Source organism: Silene latifolia, chromosome 1, assembly GCF_048544455.1.
Source record: "Silene latifolia isolate original U9 population chromosome 1, ASM4854445v1, whole genome shotgun sequence".
NCBI lineage: Eukaryota > Viridiplantae > Streptophyta > Magnoliopsida > Caryophyllales > Caryophyllaceae > Silene > Silene latifolia.
This window is the reverse complement of record NC_133526.1, coordinates 117,063,013-117,086,410: the sequence shown is the minus strand read 5'-3', so window position 1 is coordinate 117,086,410 and position 23,398 is coordinate 117,063,013. Positions and strand designations below refer to the sequence as shown.

The 23,398-nt window shown below is 34.2% G+C and overlaps 2 protein-coding genes across 6 annotated transcripts; one reads left to right on the top strand and one right to left on the bottom strand.

Annotated features, from left to right (window-relative positions):
• The first annotated feature begins 16,746 nt into the window (after positions 1 to 16,746).
• LOC141608579 (F-box/LRR-repeat protein 12) lies at positions 16,747 to 22,049 on the top strand. Of its 5 annotated transcripts, none has more exons than XR_012527018.1 (5): positions 16,758 to 17,002; positions 17,511 to 18,849; positions 18,946 to 19,075; positions 20,912 to 21,306; positions 21,749 to 22,049. XR_012527018.1 is itself a non-coding variant. In XM_074427923.1 (3 exons), the coding sequence occupies exons 2-3, from the start codon at positions 17,684 to 17,686 to the stop codon at positions 18,980 to 18,982; spliced, it is 1,203 nt and encodes a 400-aa protein (XP_074284024.1). In that variant the 5' UTR covers positions 16,758 to 17,002; positions 17,511 to 17,683; the 3' UTR covers positions 18,983 to 20,730. The 5 variants fall into 5 exon arrangements, 1 of the variants encoding a protein (XP_074284024.1); XR_012527020.1 differs by having other exon boundaries at positions 16,761 to 17,002; positions 17,511 to 18,863; XR_012527019.1 differs by lacking the exon at positions 20,912 to 21,306 and having other exon boundaries at positions 16,747 to 17,002; positions 17,511 to 18,863.
• LOC141653829 (cytochrome b561 and DOMON domain-containing protein At3g07570) lies at positions 19,724 to 21,831 on the bottom strand. The gene is made up of 4 exons (XM_074461695.1): positions 21,652 to 21,831; positions 20,840 to 21,242; positions 20,091 to 20,377; positions 19,724 to 19,954 (listed from the first exon to the last, which is right to left on the bottom strand). The coding sequence occupies exons 1-4, from the start codon at positions 21,829 to 21,831 to the stop codon at positions 19,724 to 19,726; spliced, it is 1,101 nt and encodes a 366-aa protein (XP_074317796.1).
• Positions 22,050 to 23,398: the final 1,349 nt, after the last annotated feature.

Genomic DNA, 23,398 nt, shown 5'->3' with positions numbered 1-23,398 from the left:
AACATGTACTGCGACTCTTCGAAGAGGCGCAGCTGCTGCTGCGTTTCTTCTCGACGTCAGATCTCCGCTGTTTTATAAAAACGATTTTAAAAGACGGGTTTTAAGACGGTTTTCGAACGTGCTTTTGATAGAGATCTTACAATAGATGATAAAAAAAAAGTACAATAAAATAAAATACATTAAATAAAATTTGGATTTTACACCTCGGACTTACATGTTAGCGTCGCGAGATTTAACTAAATCGGTTTTTAGTGGTAACTCGACTCGATCTATGCAAATATGAAAGTGCCCTTAAAAAAGGAATTAAAAAGTTTGATTAATTATGGTGTAGTGGCCAAATTGGTCGGTCATGCAAAAGTGACTGGTACTCAGAATGATCTGAGCTTACGTGGTCGATTGATCAAGCACGTAGGCGTCAAAAGTTTAGAGCAAGGTCTTAGAATGCAAAGGGAGAAGAGAAGGGCGGACAATCGCGTGAAAAATATGTGAGGCAAAGGCCTTTATTTATTCTAATCACACGGAGGAATTATGGTAAGAATAGGATACGGAAGGAAAGATCCGGAAACAACCGACTTAGGTTGAAACACGGAAACTTGGACAAAAAGAAAGCCTTGAGAAAAGGCGCAGCAGGTGCTGCGTCCTTTCTCGGGTAGAGTTCTTCTGCGTGAGAAAACGCGTTTGACAGCCTGTCGTATTTTAGGCATAACTTCTTCTACAAGACTCGGATTAAGGTGATTTTGGTGGCGTTGGAAAGCTAAGAGAAAGATATAGAACTTTCTGTGAAATAGGACAGACCCAAAAAAGTCGTTATCACCTCTTAAAACGGGCCTAAATATCGGGTTGTCATTTTAGCTAAATGAAATGCACATTTTGTAATGTAAACTTTAAGTTTAGCCCAAAGAAATGACATGGGACTCAAAATGAGATATACTCATAACATTTTATGACATACTAACCTTAGGTAGACAAGCCCATTGTTTTTTGACTGGAATTTGACGGTTTTAGGAAATGAAGACGGTTTTTGACCCGGACTCCAAATTCACTCTAATTACTGCCAAAACGACCGTAATGACACCTAGATGACAACTAAAGGGTAGACAAGAGTGTATGAGTTACCTTTTATTAACCGATTTACAAAACTTCATAAAATCACGACATATGCTAAACATGCGGCCCAATCATCACTGGGTGTTTGGCGGGAGGTGCGGAAATGAGGTATCTACAGGTTGTCAATCAAGCATTTCATCAAAAATAACATGTGCATAAGTTGAAACTACAAGCAAGCAATCATATGAACTTATTAAGTAAAGATCTACCCCCATGATTAATTCCCCTAATCCCCATTAACCCTAACTAGGAGACTACTTACTCATGATCATGGAAAACATGCTAATAAGGGTGTCAATCATATTAACAAGGCTAAACATGATGAAGGAGTAAAGTAATAAACAATAATTAAGCAAAGGGTAAAATAAATTGTACCAACTTAGGATGATCCAAATAATAAACAAAGAATAATAGAAGAAAATTTGATGAATGATGAAGAGTTGTCAATTCTTCAATAAACCTAAATAATCTTCAAATTACCCAAAACACTTGAATAATTAAGGAAAGATTAAGGTGTGATTAAGATTGAATTGTTTAATAAACTTGATTAAAACTTTATAATAAACTCTACTAAAACTCTATTAAGCTTGATTAGGAATTGATGATTAATCTCCTAATACAATGAGGTATTTATACTAAGTACAAGTATTAGGGTAACTAAGGGCTTAAATGACGATTAAGTCCCTAAGATGAAGATTAAAGCCTTACAAGGCCTCTAAGGAGCCGCTCGACCTAATCCTGTTGGACGCATATGCTGGGAGGAAATTCGCCCGTCCTGCTTGTGGGACGCTTGGGCTGTGTCTTTGGGACGCCCGTCTTGATCATCGGGATGCTCAGGCTGAGCTAGGGACCCCCGTCTCATAGGCCAGTGTGGCTTCTTCTTCAACTTGCTGCCTCATGATCCGTGGGGATCGGTGAGGAGCCTTGGGGGTTCTTCATCATTGCCCAAATACTTGTTTTATTGACCTAGGCCTTTAGTATTGGTCTCCTCTTTGTTGCTTGGTCGTTAGATGCGATCCATTTAGCTCCATTTGCTTCATATATGCAAGGTTAGCATTCCTCTCCTACCAAGGATACAAAACCTCAAAGAATATGCAAAGTAGGAAGCTAAAGATAAGAAACGACTCTAATGCATGCAAGAAAGTATAGGAATGAGGCTAGTTCGGGGACAATGTATGCAAATATGAGTCACATCATCCTTCATGCTTCAGTTTTCTTCTTGTAGGCTTTCCATAGCTTTGTGTAGGGTGTCCAATACATTAATCATAATCTGGGTAGAATTAGATGGCGGAGGACCCTGAAGCTTATGAAGGAAAAGTAGATCTATATACTTACATATTCATATATCTATTAATATAATTTGTCATAAAATTAATGATTGATCTTATGCATGCAAACATTAAAACAAAATAAGGAAGAAACATTGTTCTTACAATGGGATTTTCGGTTAATAGGGCACAAGAGAGATCACCTTTCTCTCTTGTTCTTGTGTTTTCCTTTAATGGAAGAACTAAGATCCAAGTGTAGGATCTCTCCCAAAGCTTAATACCCAAGGCTTACTCTTAATTAAAATTAATATTATAAGAACTAGTACAATATTAATCTTGTAGAAAATGACCCAAAAATATTATATAACACTTAATATTTTCGGTTTATGGGAGAGGAAGAAGGAAGCTTATTATCTCTCTAGAATTCTTATTTTAGATGAGTGAAAAGTATGAATGAATAATACAATAACATTATTGTATATTAGGTAAAATTTAAGAGAAAAACCAAAGAGGTTTTCCTCTTGAAAACCGGATGGAGGAAGAGGGTGGAGGGAGCCAATGCATGCACTTGTTGCTCTTCACAATAAACAATAGGGTTGCATGGCTAGTCTAATAGGCAATCATCATGCCTTCCACTAATATAATCAACATATAATTAGTTTAATCCCCTCTTATTTTTCGGCACATACAATAAAATGGAACCCATTTTATTTTGTTAATTTTGTCAATATGTCACATGTCATATGTAACATAAATTTGTTATGTATTTTTAACATATTAAAAATCAACGTATTAATAAAAATACGTCACATACAAAAACTGACTTAGTAATTCATAATTACTTGTACCAAAATATTTTACCGTTTATAAATCACAACAGTTTGTATTTATAATTAATTCATTCAAATTTAATTGTTACCTTAAACAATTATTTCATCCGAGTAATGATACGATTCAATTACTCAGACCGTATCTCATTTTAATCAACTTTGATGTGATACGTAAATTTTACTTCCAAAATCGTCCGTCAATTTTCAAGCAATTTAATTAACTCGTAACGTTATACGATTAATTAAATGATGAATTAAGAGCGTTGCCCTATAGGTATGACCTAGGGGATCAACTGATCACCACCATCACACGACAGTAATGTCAAACTCTAGTCAGCCAATCATTACCGATATATGTTGATCAGTTGACAGTAAAATATTACTTCCCAATTGTATTCTTTATAATGAGATTTAAACATGTGATCATCATGATCAACAGTCGTGATCGCATTATTGTCGGAGGACACATATTCCAACAATCTCCCACTTGTCCTCGACAAGTGTGCTTCACCAATTCTCTTGTCCTATTACTATCTCCCACTCAATGCAAGGTGTCTTTCAGGTCGTACTTGCAAGTGATCATATCGAGAGTGGTTTCCTCGATCTGGAGAATAACTGATTGACCGGATTTATCTATCATAGATACCTTCCGAGCGTGGCCACGCATTTCCAGTTCATTACTCCTCGAGTGGCCCTGAGATATTGTTATAACCCCGACTAGGGGTGGACAATTCCTATCGCACTCATTCCCTTCGACTAGCCACGACCATCATAACCCAAAATATGCCCATTTGACCCCATTTACGAAGGTCGTAGTAACACAAATCAAAGTTAATCGAAACTGTGCCATCTTAGGCGAATAGTCTTTAGTCAAAAGAATCGACTCATTCGAATACTATAGTAGCTCTCGCCACGACCAGGCTATATAAATTTGCCAGAACTCTATAAGCGGTCATTAGGCCCGACAAAATGTTCCTAACAGTCTGCCTATGTGATCGACTAGTCATCTGACATGACTCTATGGCACTTGAACTTGTCATCAATCGCATCACACTCTAGTCACTTCGAGACGTCACCTCATACAAGTAACTATGGGCAAATACAATGTTAATCCGTGTTCACTTTAACGGGGTTCAATTGTCTCCACAACCCGTTTGGATATAACAATGTACAAGGTGAGTTAATAATAACTCAAACGACAAATGTCGACATCACACTCGGGTAGTCAATATCATATTACAACCTTGTGATGTATATCGTAAGTGTAAACACTTATTGATTGCAATAGAAGTTTAACATGCCATGTGTCCATGTGTTCAAACTTCTTACACTTGCAATTTCCTTTACATTCATGTTCTCTCTCATAACATGAATCTTACCAAGTACACATCAAGGTTCCCGACCTTGGTTTTGGTTCTTTAACTTGAAAGAACTTCCTTATCGATTATCTCATAACGAACGAATTTGTGATGAATGATATAACTTGTACTGATCAAGTACTCCATCCACACACAATGCACTAGGTACATGTTTTGTAGAGTCTTGCAACAATTTGTCAAGATTATTAGCCTAGCACTTCTCATAAGTCCTAGCCTAATTAGGAAAGATTAATTTTGAATAACCTCTTATTCAACTAAGCATCTTTCCAAAACTTCTTATTTCTCTTTCTAGGCTTGAAAGATTTAGGATTCTCATAAATCCTTATATGTGCTCGGATTTTCATTAATATGCGCAACCTCTTGACACACAATAGAGCATTCCATCAACCACCGAAATCGCTCATCGGATTCTACTCGAGAATTCATGACGTTTCTATTGTGGCTTACCAATGAATCATCATGCTCTTATGCATGTGATTCACTATTGGACATGTGCATGATTATTCTAATGGCGGAAACATTAGTTACTAATAATCATGAGATCAACCATTTATAGGTTCAATGAACGACCATGACTGCCAATGGTAATTCCATTTTCATCTATATGAATAACCTATGTGTATGTTGATATGATGTGTATTTCTTAATACTAATCCAATATTTCTTGTTGTAATTGGATTCATCATAGTCCAAATTCATCCAGAATTGAAAACTCAAAACTTCCTCTATGAAGGAAGGTGTTAGCTCATCATTCTTTAATGAGTGGTGAGTTGTAAACATTCAAAGGATGATAGCTCCCACCAAATTCCATGTCTTCACATGACAATTTCCTAACTCCCACTCAATTCTACATATTTCAAAATTGACTTCTCAATCGAAACTTTTCAAGAATTGAAATATAAATTGCATTGCCAAGTTATTAAGACAAAACCATATATGTTCCCATCATATCCCTTCAAAATACCTATTTCGAAGAGGTCTCTTTTTAACCTTACAGAAAGAGATTTTAAATCTCTAACACACTCATGTCATAATGATGTGTAGCAATGTCATTATTCAAATATAAATAATATCTAGAACACGTCCTTCGGAATACCCTTTCGGAAGGAGGTTTAACCCTTTCATAATGAGGTTAAGCAATGACATTTGCGTGGTTAAAACTTGGCCATTGAAGATATCGGTATATCAATCTTTGCAACTCGATCATAACTAGTATGTTACTTTGATTCATTTAGGCTCTTAAGTAAATCTCAAGGTTGAAACTTTCTTTTGGTCTCCTCGTGTAGTTATCTTGAGAATATACTCTTATGATTACTTCACTTGGTCTATTTAGTCATATAGAACTAACTTGAGACCATAGATCTCATCTATTCGGTATACTATGTAAATAGATATACCTTCATTCAAATCATTCTTTCTTGCGTAGATCTTCATTTACACAAGTACACAATTTTTATCTTGTCTCGTGTGTTGTGTCCTCATTTTTCTCCCACTCTATCTTTAGAATAAATACACTATAGATTCAAAGATAGCATATGAGACACAAATAATGATGTTGAAGTATAAGGAGAACTATCTCATAGATAGACTAATAGTTTTAGATTTCATATGTGTACTTGATGATTGACATACCTTTAAGAGAGTTCATAGACTCAAAATTGCTTTATAAATGATCATACACAGGCCTTAAGCATGTGGACATATAATGAAACCCGTCATTATATTTGTCTATTAGATCATTTTAAGTGAATAATCTTATGTTTCTAAGAGCAAGCATTTAAAGATGAATTTTAGAACAAAAGGATAAAATGATAAAACGGGTGACTTGGGTTGCAAACCAAGTCACCATTATCCAAATACAACCCATTATCCAAAATACCTTTTCATGTCGAACACGGAAACTTAAGGTTCTAAAATCCAAAACATAATTTAAAATAAGACAATGAAAAGCAAAGCTCCATGAAAGCTATCCCTAGCTTCTTGATGGTTTCTTATGCTTGCTTTTCCTTTCCTTTGTCTTTGCTTGGTGGAGGCCCTATTTACAATAAAAAGGGAGATACATTATCACAACTTTGCATCATAATACCATAGTTGATTTAGAAACATAAAAGAAGGATAGTCATTTACCTACTGGAGTAATCTTTCCAGCCTTAATATCACCAAGGTATTTGGAACAATTTCTCTTCCAATGTCGCATACCATTACAATAATGGCATTTATCAAGAGGACCCTTCTTGATTTTTGAAGTGCTAGCTTCACAAGTCTTAGCTTTGGTGAATGTGGGAGCTTGCTTCTTGCCCTTCCTCCCATTCTTCTTGAACTTCCCCTTACTCTTAGTGCTTATGTTAAGCACATCCTTTGGTGGGTTCACATTTAACCCCATGTCCCTCTCGGCTTGCACAAGTAACTTGTGCAATTCTTCAAGAGACACATCCTTGTCTTGCATGTTAAAATTCACCCGGAATTGAACATACGCTTTGACTTTGGACAAGGAGTGTAGAATCCTATCTACAATGAGTTCTTTGGGGATTTCAACCTTTTGAATCTTCAAGGTCTCGACAAGCTCCATGAGTTTGAGCACATGAGGGCTAACCTTTTGGCCCTCTTTGAAGTCGAGATCGAAGAATGTCGTGGCCGCCTCATATTGGACGATCCGCGGAGTTTGTGAAAACATTGTCACAAGTTTGGAGTAAATCTCATTAGCATTGCCCATTTTAAAGGCTCTCCTTTGGAGGTCCGCCTCCATCGCAAATATCAAGACATTTTTCATTGCGGCAGACTCTTTTTGGTAAGCCTCATATGCTTCCCTAGTGGCGGCGGTCGACCTAGTAGTAGGTTCGGGTGGAGAGGCCTCGGTAAGGTAACGAAGCTTGTCGTCACCTTGGGCGGCCAATTTGAGTTGGGCATCCCAATCGGAGAATTTTGACCCATTCTTTTCAAGTTTATATCGATCCATAAAGGATCGGAGCCATGAAGTATTAGCGAGAGGTGTGGCGTTTGGTGTTGGTGTTGCCATTTGTTATGAGAAAAAGAAGTGGTCTACAAAACAAAATATAAGGAGTAAAACAAATGTCGTTTTAATAACAATACTCGTAAAATGTATGATTTAAACAAGTTTTATGCATTTTTCTAGTGACCTCTACCCAACTAGATAAATGATTCCAAGACCCAAATTCATATCGACTTAGGCACGGTGGGGCCGATTCATCCTTTATCAATATAACTTGGTGGATTAACGTTTAATCGATTCTACTTTTAGAACTCTTGGTCGATAATATTACATTAACAATTATCTTTATCCCAAAACACATCCGACAAGGGCACGGTGGGGCCGATACATCCCTTATCAAAAACTTTTGTTGAGTTCAATCCAAATTTCGAATAAATGTGTCCATGATCCAAACCCACATTAACTTGGGCACGGTGTGGCCGATACATCCCTTATCAACATGAATTCGGTGGATAGACATTTATCACCCACTTCCCCTACGTAACAAGGTTTGTACCCCGGTGGGGCCGAGCGCACTCCCTCGCGAAATAGGTTTTCATGGTTACTACTATTTGGTAAGGCTATGTCTCAATTAATTGTTTTAGCGAGAGGTCATGTCAATTTATTATCTATCACGTTTTAAGTGAACTAAAGCGGTGAACTACGATAATTTTAATTGACACGGTCGATAAACTCGATAAAATAAGGATGCGTGTTTTAGTTATGGCGATTTAGCGATGCATGCGACATAAAATAAAATGCAAGCATAAAAATAAATAAATAAATAAATCCTAGTATGACCTTTCCTAAAATAGAAAAACTATTTAACTATTACATATTCGGAAACCAACTCCATTGGTCCCTTGAACTTCGGTTGTGGCACGCATCTCGAGGTAACACCGTCTTTATGTATCGTCATTCTTGAAGAAATCCGTCTTTGGGAACTCCGGAATGAATAAAATTACATAGCAAATTACATAATTTCCTCTTATACATTTGTAACTAAAATAAAATAAATCTATTAAATTACAAAACGGTGATACGAGATCACAATAAAAGTACAACCGAATCGATATTCCCATACATTTCGGGAAATACCAATTAAAAACTAAGGCCATACTAAGTAAAAATTACATAATTCAAAATTACATAAATTAAATTATGACAATCATAAAGAAAAATGCAGCATTATAATATGTATGAACATGCCCAATTTTATGCTAAATCGCCTTTAATTAGCCAATATCGTATATTACCCGGTTTTTACGGATTTGCGTGATTTCAACATTTTATAATCACTAAAATTACATAAATTCATATTTATGCATAAGTTAATTACCCTAACCTTTTAGGAGTCAAAATTTAGTCTTCACTAATAATTTGACCATAATTAACTCATATTTATAAAATTGTTCATTAATGGACTAAAAATTACAAAAATAAGCTATAAACTTCAAATAAATCAAAAAAATTCAAATAAATTTAAAATTTGAAATTTAAACTCATGAACATTCTGGAAAAATACCATGACACTCATAATGTTCAAAAACTTAGGTTAAAAATTTCGAAATTTTTCCGGAAAAACAATGTTGCGGTTTATCGGTTTTAACTAAAATAATCATAAAAATATGGGAAAAATTATATTCATTAACTTTTCAATTTTAGATCTGAAAAAAGATAATAAAATGCAACATATAACGTTTTTCCTTAGTCATAGATTATGTTTTTATTAATTTTTCACAAATAATGTCACTATTTATGCTATTTTTCTTCAAAAATCCATAAATCATGCAAAAAGACATCACTATAGCCCATTATTTTACATACATCTTGTAAAATTGCATGTGACAATATATTAAATTTCTATGACCAGATTCGAAATTTAACTCATATTAACCTATTTTCACCTAAATCCGAATTTAATAATGAAAAATCCATTTTTCGAGCATAACAAGTGCAAAAATTGTGAAAATTTACAGGTTATCTCAAAATAATATATGTGACAACATATCCAAAAATCACTGAAAAATTCGAAGTATAGCTAATTTTAGACAGAAAATGACATTTTTACTCATAAAATCACATTTAAATGCCATTATAGTATAATATGAACAATAAAAATCCGTAAATATAACCAAAATATCCTAAAACATTTTAGGACCAGAAATTTTAACATGCATGAATTAATTTCGTGATATATCATAATAACACAAATTTTACAAGTTTTATATGTTAATCCTTATAACTCGGAAAAACTTTTAACCGATTTGCATGCAAACAACCATGGCTCTTGATACCGATTGAAGGAAAAGTAGATCTATATACTTACATATTCATATATGTATTAATATAATTTGTCATAAAATTAATGATTGATCTTATGCATGCAAACATTAAAACAAAATAAGGAAGAAACATTGTTCTTACAATGGGATTTTCGGTTAATAGGGCACAAGAGAGATCACCTTTCTCTCTTGTTCTTGTGCTTTCCTTTAATGGAAGAACTAAGATCCAAGTGTAGGATCTCTCCCAAAGCTTAATACCCAAGGCTTACTCTTAATTAAAATTAATATTATAAGAACTAGTACAATATTAATCTTGTAGAAAATGACCAAAAAATATTATATAACACTTAATATTTTCGGTTTATGGGAGAGGAAGAAGGAAGCTTATTATCTCTCTAGAATTCTTATTTTAGATGAGTGAAAAGTATGAATGAATAATACAATAACATGATTGTATATTAGGTAAAATTTAAGAGAAAAACCAAAGAGGTTTTCCTCTTGAAAACCGGATGGAGGAAGAGGGTGGAGGGAGCCAATGCATGCACTTGTTGCTCTTCACAATAAACAATAGGGTTGCATGGCTAGTCTAATAGGCAATCGTCATGCCTTCCACTAATATAATCAACATATAATTAGCTTAATCCCCTCTTATTTTTCGGCACATACAATAAAATGGAACCCATTTTATTTTGTTAATTTTGTCAATATGTCACATGTCATATGTAACATAAATTTGTTATGTATTTTTAACATATTAAAAATCAACGTATTAATGAAAATACGTCACATACAAAAACTGACTTAGTAATTCATAATTACTTGTACCAAAATATTTTACCGTTTATAAATCACAACAGTTTGTATTTATAATAATTCATTCAAATTTAATTGTTACCTTAAACAATTATTTCATCCGATTAATGATACGATTCAATTACTCAGACCGTATCTCATTTTAATCAACTTTGATGTGATACGTAAATTTTACTTCCAAAATCGTCTGTCAATTTTCAAGCAATTTAATTAACTCGTAATATTATACGATTAATTAAATGATCAATTAAGAGCGTTGCCCTATAGGTATGACCTAGGGGATCAACTGATCACCACCGTCGCACGACAGTAATGTCAAACTCTAGTCAGCCAATCATTACCGATATATGTTGATCAGTTGACAGTAAAATATTACTTCCCAATTGTATTCTTTATAATGAGATTTAAACATGTGATCATCATGATCAACAGTCGTGATCGCATTATTGTCGGAGGACACATATTCCAACAGCTTACCGTGTCCTGCTAGTCTGACTTCGTGGAGTGTTGCTCCAGTTTTTGTTTGGCTCTGTATCACCCCTTTGTCTGCCCTAGCATGGGCGACTGATGTGCTGGACATCTTCGTGGGTGACAGGAGACTGACCCCCGCTGGGATCTGTACCACAGCCGCTGGGACAGTAACAGAACTCGATGGAACTGTCTGTGTATGACTTCCTTCAGATCTTGCTACAGTTCCTGAATTACCTTGCTTATTTCCCGAGATGGTGTGTTTTTGGTGTGAAACGATTATGGACGACGACCACTATGCCCCACGATGGGCACCAAACTATTTGGTATATTTATCGAGTTAAGATTATTAGGTGGGTCAAAGCGGTCTTATTTGATAATCGTGTATTTTGGTTAATATGTTTGATTGTGCGTGTATGATGATTTTAGCGCAAAACAATAAAGAACGTAAAGAATTGACACAAGAGATTTGGTGACGCGGAAAACCCTATAAGGGAAACGACCGCGGAGGGAGACGGAATCCCACCAATTAGTCCACTAGGAATCAAATAATTAGGTCATGAATACTATTGGGAGAGACAACTAATTGCTAGTGTTTGAGCTAGATTAAGGTTATTACTTGAGTTGTGAATGAATTCTTCTTTTGCTCTTCATCGCTTTATATAGGACTAAATCCTAGTTAGTTTGCTCTCCAAGATAGCAACAACTCGTTTTGTGGGTTTTTGCTCAGCTCCCTGTTGATCTGCTACCCGTGACTCGTCAACTACCCTGCTCAGTTCCACTTGACTCATATTTTAGAGTCTGGGCAACATATGAGAAATGGGGCCCAAACACACAATTAATAGATTATACTACCAGTTATATGGTGTAGAATCCGAGCTCTATTCTAAAGTTTTCGAGTTTTGTTTTAAAGAATATGAGTTATACTGTAAAGTATCTGAACTCACCTAGTAGGATTTAGTTAGTTTGCTCTCCAAGACAGCCACAACTCGTTTTGTGGGTTTTTGCTCAGCTCCCTGTTGATCTGCTACCCGTGACCCGTCAACTACCCTGCTCAGTTCCAGTTGACTCATATTTTATAGTCTGGGCAACATATGAGAAATTGGGCCCAAACACACAATTAATAGACTATACTACCAGTTGTATGGTGTAGAATCTAAGCTCTATTCTAAAGTTTTCGAGTTTTTTTTTTAAAGAATATGAGTTATACTGTAAAGTATCTGAACTCACCTACTTAACATAAAAAATATAAATTTTAAAAAACTCAGAAAAATTACACATAAGCTCATGTAATATAGTCGTTGTATAATGCTTATTATACAACTAGTATAGATCCCGCGCAATGCGCGGTATATATAATATTTATATTTAGGGTGTTATTTATAAGTTTAAACTAAAGTTATGAAAGGTGTATTTTATGAAATCTATATTTTTTTTACCATAAAATTAAGGATTTTATTTTATAATTTTTCTCCAATTATTCTAATGAAACTTTTTTGTCAGAAAGTTAATGGTAAGTATGTGCCAAATTATTTTGTAAAGTTATAATTATTACATTTAATGAAAATTTTACCAACTTATAGTTTATATTTTAACATCAATTTATTTTATTTTGATGAAAAAATCATAATTTTGAATTTAATTACTCCCTCCAATTTCCTATGTTGTTCCTCTTTCCCTTTCCGTCCAATTTCATTGTTGTTCCCTCTTTCCTTTTCTGGACAAGTTTTTGTGGTCAAAAATCAACTACATGTGGGGTCATGTATATTGTGTGGTCCAAATTGATTCTCTTAATTCTTGGACCAAAAAGAAAAGGGAACAACACAGGAAATTGGAGGGAGTATAAGATTATATTCTAATGAAAAGATAATAATTTAAAGAAAGAAAGTTTTACTTGTTTCTTTATTTAGATAGAAGCATTTGGAGAAAAAATTAAGAGAATTTTTATTCTCTTAGTAGTAAGGGTGATGATTTCAGCAACTATAATTTGCAGAATAATATATGCAATCAAATAATCATCCTTGGGCAAGATAATAAGTTATATTTTGCTGAAATCATTATTATGGCAATAAAATAATATAATATATGATCTACATTTTCTGGCAATCAAATAATATACGTAGCAATCAAATTTTACGTTGTGTTTGGGTAAGATCATTGATATGATCTACATTTAGCACATAGTAGAATAGAACGTTATACATAATGTTTTTTTGGGAATCATTTTTTGCATTAGACTTAGCCCATAGTAGAATGCAAAAATTAAAAGCCCAATTAGAAGATAATATTTTAGGCGGAAAAAACGTAGATTGACCTATTCATTTAGTAAATAGGGGATTAGAGGTATGGTAATATTTGTGCCAAACACACACCCTTAAAGTAGGTAATATTTACCTATTTACGGGACGTGAGGATCTTGGCCCTAAATATAGGAGTTACTAGTATTGGTGCCCGGCTTCGCCCGAGCTACCTCTACTTACCATTAATTTTTTTTTTCATTAAATAAAATTACTTAAAGTTGCATAACCCATAAATTTATCATTAATATATTTTTTTATAACATATCCTAAAATTACGATGAAATAAATTTTGAGACAAATTCACTACTCCCGCTATTAATATTTTACTCTAATTAATGAAACAATAGTAATAACATTTCACTACTTGCCCGTAATCATTGTTACTTTCACTACTCCCGCTGAAATTATTGTCACTATCACTACTGCCGCATTAATATTGATAATTTCACTACTCCCGCCGTAATTATTGTTACTTTTACTATTGCCGCATTAATATTGATTATTTCACTACTCCCGTTGTCGTTTCTACCACTCTCACTAATCTCGTTGATAATATTGTTACTTTTACTATTCAAATGGGTGATTACTATCATATAACTATATCCAATGTTACTACAATTCTTTTCTTTACTAACGAAATTACTTTTATTACTTAGGCATGCAATTTTAAGAGGATTATATATTTATATAAATATATTACATATATGTATTAAATCAAATAGAAAGAATTATGCAATATTATATACTCCCTCTTATTTTGGGATTAAGGCTCTGATGTTGTTGTTGTTGTTTATACTCCCTCTTATTCTCTAACATCTTCCACATTTCCTAAAACAACAAATTCACTAAAATCTTCCACTTTCCTTATTTGTCTATAATTTGTGGTTCTTATAACTTGTGACGCCACCTTTTCTCCCTTACTTTCATTTTCCTCTACATATTTCACTCCTCTTAAAAACACCCTAAAAAGTAATGTGGAAGAAGATAAAGAATAGGAGGGAGTATTATGGAATCTAACTTGAATTATTTATAACCTACTTATTATATTTTTGTATGTTAAATAATTAACCTCTCTATACATCTAATAAACTATAAAGTTTAATAAAATTGCATAGATTTTAAATTTAATACATAATTTTATGATGATAATAATTAATACCATAGGTGTGCATGTTTATATTAATTAATTATTTATTTTAAGGAAATTGACCATCTTCTGGTCTTCTATAAATATTTAGGAAAATTATCAGGCATCTTCTTTCTTTTACTCTCCTTGAAATTGACCATCTTAATTAATTATTTTATTTTAAGAAAATTGACCATCTTAATTAATTATTTTATTTTAAGGAAATTGACCATGTTTACGAAAATTACCAAGCTTCTATATAATTTAATTTTAACCCAAACTATATAATATTTATATTGAGATCCCTTAGTCGGGTCCATCACACGGTGCTATTGATTTAAAACTATATTTACATATATGTATTAACTCAAATAGAAAGAATTATGCAATATTATATATCATGGAATCTAACTTGAATTATTTATAACCTCCTTATTATATTTTTGTATGTTAAATAATTAACATCTCTATACATCTAATAAACTATAAAATTTAATAAAATTGCATAGATTTTAAATTTAATATATAATTTTATGATGATAATAATTAATACCATAAGTGTGCATGTTTATACTAATTAATTATTTATTTTAAGGAAATTGACCATCTTCTGCTCTTCTATAAATATTTAGGAAAATGACCAGACATTTTCTTTCTTTTAGTCTCCTTGAAATTGACCATCTTAATTAATTATTTTATTTTAAGGAAATTGACCATCTTAATTAATTATTTTATTTTAAGAAAATTGACCATGTTTAGGAAAATTACCAAGCTTCTATATAATTTAATTTTAACCCAAATTATATAATATTTGCATTGAGATCCCTTAATCGGGTCCATCACACGGTGCTATTGATTTAAAACTATATAGTATAATTAATTTGTATAACTTTCTTTAATTATATTGAAGTCTCTTGGTTTCTGGATTAACTAGTATTGGTGCCCGGCTTCGCCCGGGCTACCTCTACTTACCATTAAATTTTTTTTCATTAAATAAAATTACTTAAAGTTGCATAACCCATAAATTTATCGCTAATATATTTTTCTATGACATATCCTAAAATTACGATGAAATAAATTTTGAGACAAATTCACTACTCCCGTTATTAATATTTTACTCTTATTAATGAAACAATAGTAATAACATTTCACTACTTGTCCGTAATCGTTGTTACTTTCACTACTCCCGCCGCAGCTTGATTATTATTCTTTCACCTCTTTCGCCGCATTAATATTGATAATTTCACTACTCCCGCTGTAATTATTGTTACTTTCACTATTGCCGCATTAATATTGATTATTTCACTACTCTCGTTGTTGTTTCTACCACTTTTACTAATCTCGCTGATAATATTGTTACTTTTACTGTTCAAATGAGTGATTACTATCATATAACTATATCCAATGTTACTACAATTCTTTCTTTACTAACGAAATTACTTTTACTACTTAGCATGCAATTTTAAGAGGATTATATATTTATATAAATATATTACATATATGCATTAAATCAAATTGAAAGAATTAGACAATACGGAGTATTATATATTATGGAATCTAACTTGATTATTTATAACCTACTTATATTATATTTTTGTATGTTCAATAATTAACATCTCTATACATCTAATAAACTATAAAGTTTAATAAAAATGCATAGATTTTAAATTTAATATATAATTTTATGATGATAATAATTAATGCCATAAGTGTGCATGTTTATACTAATTAATTATTTTATTTTAAGGAAATTGACCATCTTCTAATCTTCTATAAATATTTAGGAAAATTACCAAGCGTCTTATTTTTTTTCGTCTCTTTGAAATTGACCATCTTAATTAATTATTTTAGTTTAAGGAAATTGATCATCTTAATTAATTATTTTATTTTAAGGAAATTGACCATGTTTTAGTCTCTTACAAATGTTTAGGAAAATTATCAAGCTTCTATATAATTTAATTTTAACCCAAATTATATAATATTTGCATTGAGATCCCTTAATCGGGTCCATCACACGATGCTAGTGATTTAAAACTATATAGTAAAATTAATTTGTATAATTTTCTTTAATTACATTGAAGTTCCTTGGTTTCTAGATTTAATATATAGTATTGATATATAGTGTTGATTGATTGATTGATTATCAGATTGAGTTGTTCACGTGTTCGAGTTGAAAAGAGCGAATTATTTCCGAGTTATTTTCGGATGGATTTCTATCAATTTTTGAGCTAATCTTATGACATAAGTGCATGTCTACATTGCACGGGCGAGGTTTCCAGGGGGCCGCCTCCACCTTGGAATTTTGAGATCTTCGAACAACATACATTTGTTTATTAAGTTTTCTATAAACAATCGATTTTCTACATCAATAGAAAACCTCAAACAATCATACTTCTCTATTGTAATCTTACTTGGAGCACACCTGCAAATCATCTTGGTATGTTGGAATTCATTTCTGGGTACCCTCAATTTGTTCAGTTTTCTTTATATTTTGTAGAAACTTGGGATTTTAGGTCCAACTTTGTAATATTTCCCCATTGTGACTATACAACCAGATGTATATGTTGTACGGTGCAGAACCTGAGCTTTGTGTCAAAGTATCCGAGCTTTATATTAAAGAATATGAGTTTTATTAGAAAGTATTGAGTTATTCATTTATACATTAAAAACATGAAATTTAAATTAATTTGAAAAAAAAAATACACGTAGTTCTCAATTTTATATCTTGGTTGTCGTCTTGTAATACAACTGTTGGATGTATAATCCTATTTGTTGTTCTATTTACTTCTTACAATAAACTATATTCTCTTCTCCCAATCATTTATTTACCTTTTTTATTCATTCTTTGTAATGAGTATTTTAATCAAAGGTAAATAAATGGTTGAGACGAAGGGAGTATTTGTTTCCCACAATTCTGATCCCAACATAAATCCTGTTTTTGACAGTGTATTGAGGAGGTTGGATGCATGCAGTATTACCTTGAAGAACAATCTAGTCATGTCGAAATTTCGATGATTCTTATATGTTTCTGTCTTATTTATGCTTGATCAAAATGATAATTTAGTTTAATCTGGGAAGCTCAGATGCAATAAGATTTGTGTTAGGAGAAGTTAGTGTAATGGAAGATGCTCAAAATGTCAGCTTTACTACTGTAATGGATCTCCCTGGTGATTGCCTTGTGTTCATATTCAAACGGCTTAGTTGCGAGTCTGATCGCAGAGCATTTGGGTTAACTTGCCGTAGGTGGCTTGAAATTCAGAATCAAAATCGTCGATCTTTACAATTTGACTGCTCATTGACCAACTTTATGGTGCCTCTATCCGGAACTTACTACAGGATTGACACATTTAAACTTCATAAGACGCTGAACCGTTTTCCACATCTGAAATCACTGTCCTTATCTGGCTGCACGGAGCTACTCGATTCCGGCTTAAAGGCATTGGAAAATTACGGTTGCACCCTTCGAGCCTTACACTTAGATTGTTGTTTTAAGATCACTGATAGTGGCCTTTCCTTTGTCGCTATTGGTTGTCCATCTTTGACATTTATCAGCCTCTACCGCTGTAATATCTCTGACACTGGGTTGGAAACATTGGCAAAGAGCTGTTTGTGTTTGGAAGTTATTAATCTTTCATATTGTTGTTTGATAACTGATCAGGGGATAGAAACTGTTGTTCAGAACTGTTTTAAGCTCCATGCCATAAGAATCAGCAACTGCGAGGGATTAACTGGTGTTGGGTTTCAAGGCTGCTCTCAAACGCTAGCTTATATGGAGGCTGAATCTTGTAAGCTAGAGCCTGTTGGTATTTCAAGCATTGTTAGTGGAGGTGGTCTTAAGTATCTTAATTTAGCAAATCTTAGTTGGTCCATTCATGGAGATGGGTTGGCCTTAATTGGAGCAGGATGGGGGAAAAGGCTTCAGGTTTTGAACACGCGATTGTGTAGGACATTAAGGGATGAATCTGTTGCAGCAATTGCGAAGGGTTGTCCGTCTCTTGTAGAGTGGAATTTGGCCTTGTGCCATGAGATTAAAGTTGACGGGTGGGAGTCAATTGCCTTGAATTGTCACAATTTGGAAAAACTTCATGTCAACCGGTGTAGGAATCTTTGTGACCGTGGGTTGCAAGCCTTGGAGAATGGTTGTAACAAGCTTTCTATTTTATACATGAATGGTTGTCCTCGAGTTAGTGCATTTGCAGTTGAGTTGTTCAGATTAGCAAGAGGCGATGTAGTTATCAAAGGAGAGGAAAATCTAGAATTAGCTGCTGATTTTCGAGTGATCATGTATCCCTCTTATTGTATGTAGCTCGTAAACAAAGCTTTTGCAGGATCATGACTCAACTCAGGCCTGATAATCTTGTATGTTCTATGTCGTTTCAGGACAGCACTCGTGGCCTTTCATACACCATCCAGTTAGATTTGGGATCCTCGCTAGTCGCTAATGATGTCTCTCCTGCGCAGAGATTTCATTTCCTTTTGGTTCTCATTCTGTTGTTTTTCCTCCATTAAGGTTCGGATTAATACTAATATATATCTGCAATTTAGTTTTTATTTCCGTCTGATGTTGTAGCCTTATCTGAGGCAGGAAGATAGGAGTAGGGAAAGATTGAGAAGGAAGATTAGTTAGTATAAAAGATGAAAGGAGACAAAATGGAGTGACTTAGGAAAAGGAAAAAAAGGTATTATATTTTCGGTTTGTAAGAAAGACTGTAATCCTGAAGATGCCAACGATTGCCAAGGATGGTATAAATCAGAAATAAACCTTTAAGAATCTGGATGGCTCAAGTTGCGTGTTTTAACTTTGAACCCCAGCTCCTACTTCCATTGCAAATGAAATAAGTTAGCTGACTTATTCGTCAGGAGTCTGTTAGTTTTTTTTGAGAAGAAGACCTTTTCAGAGGTGGTTATCACTCAGGATATAGAGGTTCTGTATGCAACCTTACTGCAACCTTTGTGTTGAAAGCAGATAAAGGTTGTGTTATTGATGATTTAATAATGAAAATTGTGTTTGTCATAATCCAAAGCCATGGCCCATGGCATAGTGAGTTGTGGGCTCCATAGAAAATATTAGTTTGAGAATTGTAATTGTACTACATCTATGAGAAACAAATCCTTGTAACAAAAATATTTGGGATCGTACTTCCTACACTGTACAAAGTCATCTTCGTCTCCACAACTTGATTTCCAGAACAACCACCGAAACAACCAAAAGTGTCACTATCACAGCATAAGTACCATACCAACTGGCACCCTCCATACCCAATTGTATTCCGTAGAAAACATTTGAGATTGCAAGCACTACCAAGATCTTTCCAGCATTGTGATGATACAAATTCCAGTATTGTCGCATCTTCGTTCCTTTCTCTGGTCTAATTAAGAGCGCCATTACCTAAAAAAACCAGAAGTGCCAATTTTAGCATACAGAAATTTTGTTTGCTGTTGAAAAGAGTGTTGTTTCATGTGGTGTCCATGAACAACACAACCAAATGAAATGTCGAATTAGCATAGGCAGAGATGAAGTGTACCTGAAGGCAGCCAAGTATAAAAATGGTGATACCGAGGTTTCTGTGATTTTTGACATGTGCTTTTACTAGTCCCTCTAATACAAGTCCTAAGATGAAACCAACCAGTCCAAACAAGAAGCTAAGGACCTGGATTGCAGTATGAGAGTAAAACCATATTGGATCCCACTGTCGAAAATACCGAGCAACCATTGCTCCTATTGGCATCAGTATTCCCCATCCTATCATGTTCAAAGCTCCATGGGCCTTCCTTAATCCTGTGTATGGCTTGTTCAATGATTTAGTATGCCCTGTCACAGATAAATTAAAATCCATTCTGTTTATAATTACTGTTGGAAAACATTTGCCTTTCTTTGGATAAAACATGTTGATTGTTGACATTCTTAAAAGCCTGAGTATGAGGGCTACGATAGAAGGTGACTCTATTGGTCCTTGTTTGGATAATAAGTCTGGGGTTATTGAGCTCACTTCGGTACCACTCTTTCACGTACATTTTGAATTTCCCTCCTTTTGCGGTGTTACATGCCAGTGGCGCTTATCATTGTTCTAAATTTTCATCTGTATTTCATAAAAAATGTCAACTCTTTATTCCTGGCTTCTGCTATTCTACCTTTCTTTGGAGTAAATATATTGTTTTCGGTTATTTTGCTTATCTTTTGACATTTTTTTTGTGAAGTTGACTGTCCAATTTGTAAAATATGAACATTTAGCACTCTTATGTAAACTAATGATCAAGAACTTGTTGGCCTCACCTGTCTGATAATTTATGGTCGTGCTGATCCGATCACGATGCTCGGTTAACTTGAACCCGTTTTTGGCACTAGGCAGAGTACTGGGTCCCACAGCATATATCAGCGCCGTTCGGGGTTGGGGTGTGCTGAGCTGGAAAGCCATATATATACGGTTTGATCGCTTAAACACAGCATCTGACTTGTTTACCACAGTGAGCTCACCCTGACCAGGAATCACACTGTTAGAGTCCAGGTCCTTCAAGGCATACTGTAGGTTCTTACCATCTCCATTTGAGTCGATCCAACCCACCATTGCACTGGAGCCTTTCATCTGACCGTTGGTTGAGAACCCAATCCCGACCCAGGAGCTTGGGTCTTTTGCTGAGAGCAAGAAGCTCCACACCCCTTGTCCCGCCTGTGCATACTGTTATATTAGGAGGAAAAAAAAGTCGTCAGATCTTATGGATGCCACTTCTTTACATTTTAAGGTAGCCTTCTATTATCCTGATAGTAGAAAATTCTTTGGTAAGATTATCCTGTAATAGGACGGCAAGTCGGCAACAAGAGCTTTTTGTGTGGGATGTGCTTTCAAAGTTGCAAGATTAACCCATCCCTTCCAAAATTTAGACAACTTCTGTTTTTTGTGTGTGCTCTATCCGATGTTTTTACAACGGCATTTGACTATAGACGAGGTACAATAGGGAAGATATTAGCAGTCCCGCCCATACCCTTTAAAAAGAACAATTTCGGATTGACCCTTGACGATTAATCCAACTATAATCTGAAATGCAAAAACAAAAAAAAAAAAAAAACATGATGGAAGTTTGACTTACTCTGAGGATGAAGTCTTGTTTTTGCCAGACAACCTGGCATGTCATAGAGGTGGTGTTAAAGTTGACAATGCCGTTGAAGTTGATGTTGTTGTTGCAGGAATCGACGTTCTGTGAATGCACAAGGTATAGCAATCGAACGAGGAAGAAGGCGAGGAAGATGATAACAGTCAGTTGCTTCATGTTTTGGGTGTTTTCTTTGTCTTCCCTTATGTTTTTTGTATGATTTTCTCAAGAGGATTATGCATGTTTTTTGATAACTTTGAATATGGGTAAAGTGGTAGGTAATTCTCCCCACTAAAGGTTGGGTATAAGTTGACCATCTTTGTTGTCCTGCACTCCTGTTGTATGTGGTTTGGATTGTTTGAGCTACAATTTATATACTCACTATATTTAAATAAGTAATGCTGGATGATGGGAGAATTATTTTATTAAAAATGAATTGAATTGTCTAAGTTATTTCTTTATCTTGTTATGATGTTACGTTATGCAACAGATGTTGATCATAATATGGAACCGGAATGTCATTATTTTACTGGCTATATTGAACTGCCTCATATCCATCTTTTTTGAATTAGTAACTTTTGGAGCTTGTTTGACATGCTGTCCTAAACAGCTGATAATCGACCTCATAGGACCTGAGAGATTTTGTAACCCGAATCGAACCGTCCTGGTTTTGAACGGATTTTTGACACATTCGAGAAATCTATCATCTATGAACTGAACTCAATTGTGACTCAATCAAATTGCACATATGTAATTTACACAAGATGACTTGTAATCATTTCTTTTTTTTTTTTTTTAAAGAAAAAAGAATGATCCCTTGAGCCGCCAATCGCTTCTCAACCCAAAAACATAACATATTTGGCCGTTGGTTTCTTCTCATCAACCAGGAAAGGTTCCACAGTGCTCACTTCCGAGTTCCGACCCATACGACGACAGGGAAAATTCTTTTGGACCTGTCCAAAACAAACCATATAAAATTATGTAATACATAACTAGAGATAGGTGATTACAAGATTAACTACGAATCATTATTCTCTTCCCTACTTCCATTGACAAATATAGGAGCAAAGAGCAAAAGGGGATAGCATCTATGAAGCTTATAGGAGTTTCTGGTCTGAAGCTGCGATTCAAGCGGAGGCTTTTGTTATTAAGGAGGTTCTTAGATGACCTTTATCTAAAGGTTTTTACCATTTACACGTTTCTTCTGACTGTCTTTTACTATCAAATCTATGGATGCGGCATAGGGCATCGCCTTTCACAAGGGATTCTGGATAAAATTGTTTATTCCTCGTACTTTAAATAAAGTGGCTCACAGTCTAGCAAAACGAGTTGCGAGTTGTAATTTTGTTTCCCTTTATAGTTGCCCAAACAAACAAAAAAAAAAAAAAAATAAAATAAAAAAGACATTGATATATTCCTACATTTTACTTCCAAAAATGATACTGTAAGATTTCCATTAGGGAAGAAGGCCTAAAAGGTGTAGGGTTTGCCATTTTGCAGAAATGAACCTTGGAGCTGGTCATTGTGGAACCACAAAAGCAAAGTATAACAACTTAGCAATACATCTCCATCTGTAAGCTCTATAATGAAGTACATACAGTATAATGGTGCATAAACAGATAAAGAAAGGGCCTAACTTGATTATCCTTATAGACCAACTCGAGTTCTATTATGTCTTGTTGGCTTTCGAGAATTGATCGTACAGAAGGAATCACATCTTCCTCCATCATCTCAGGTAATGCTT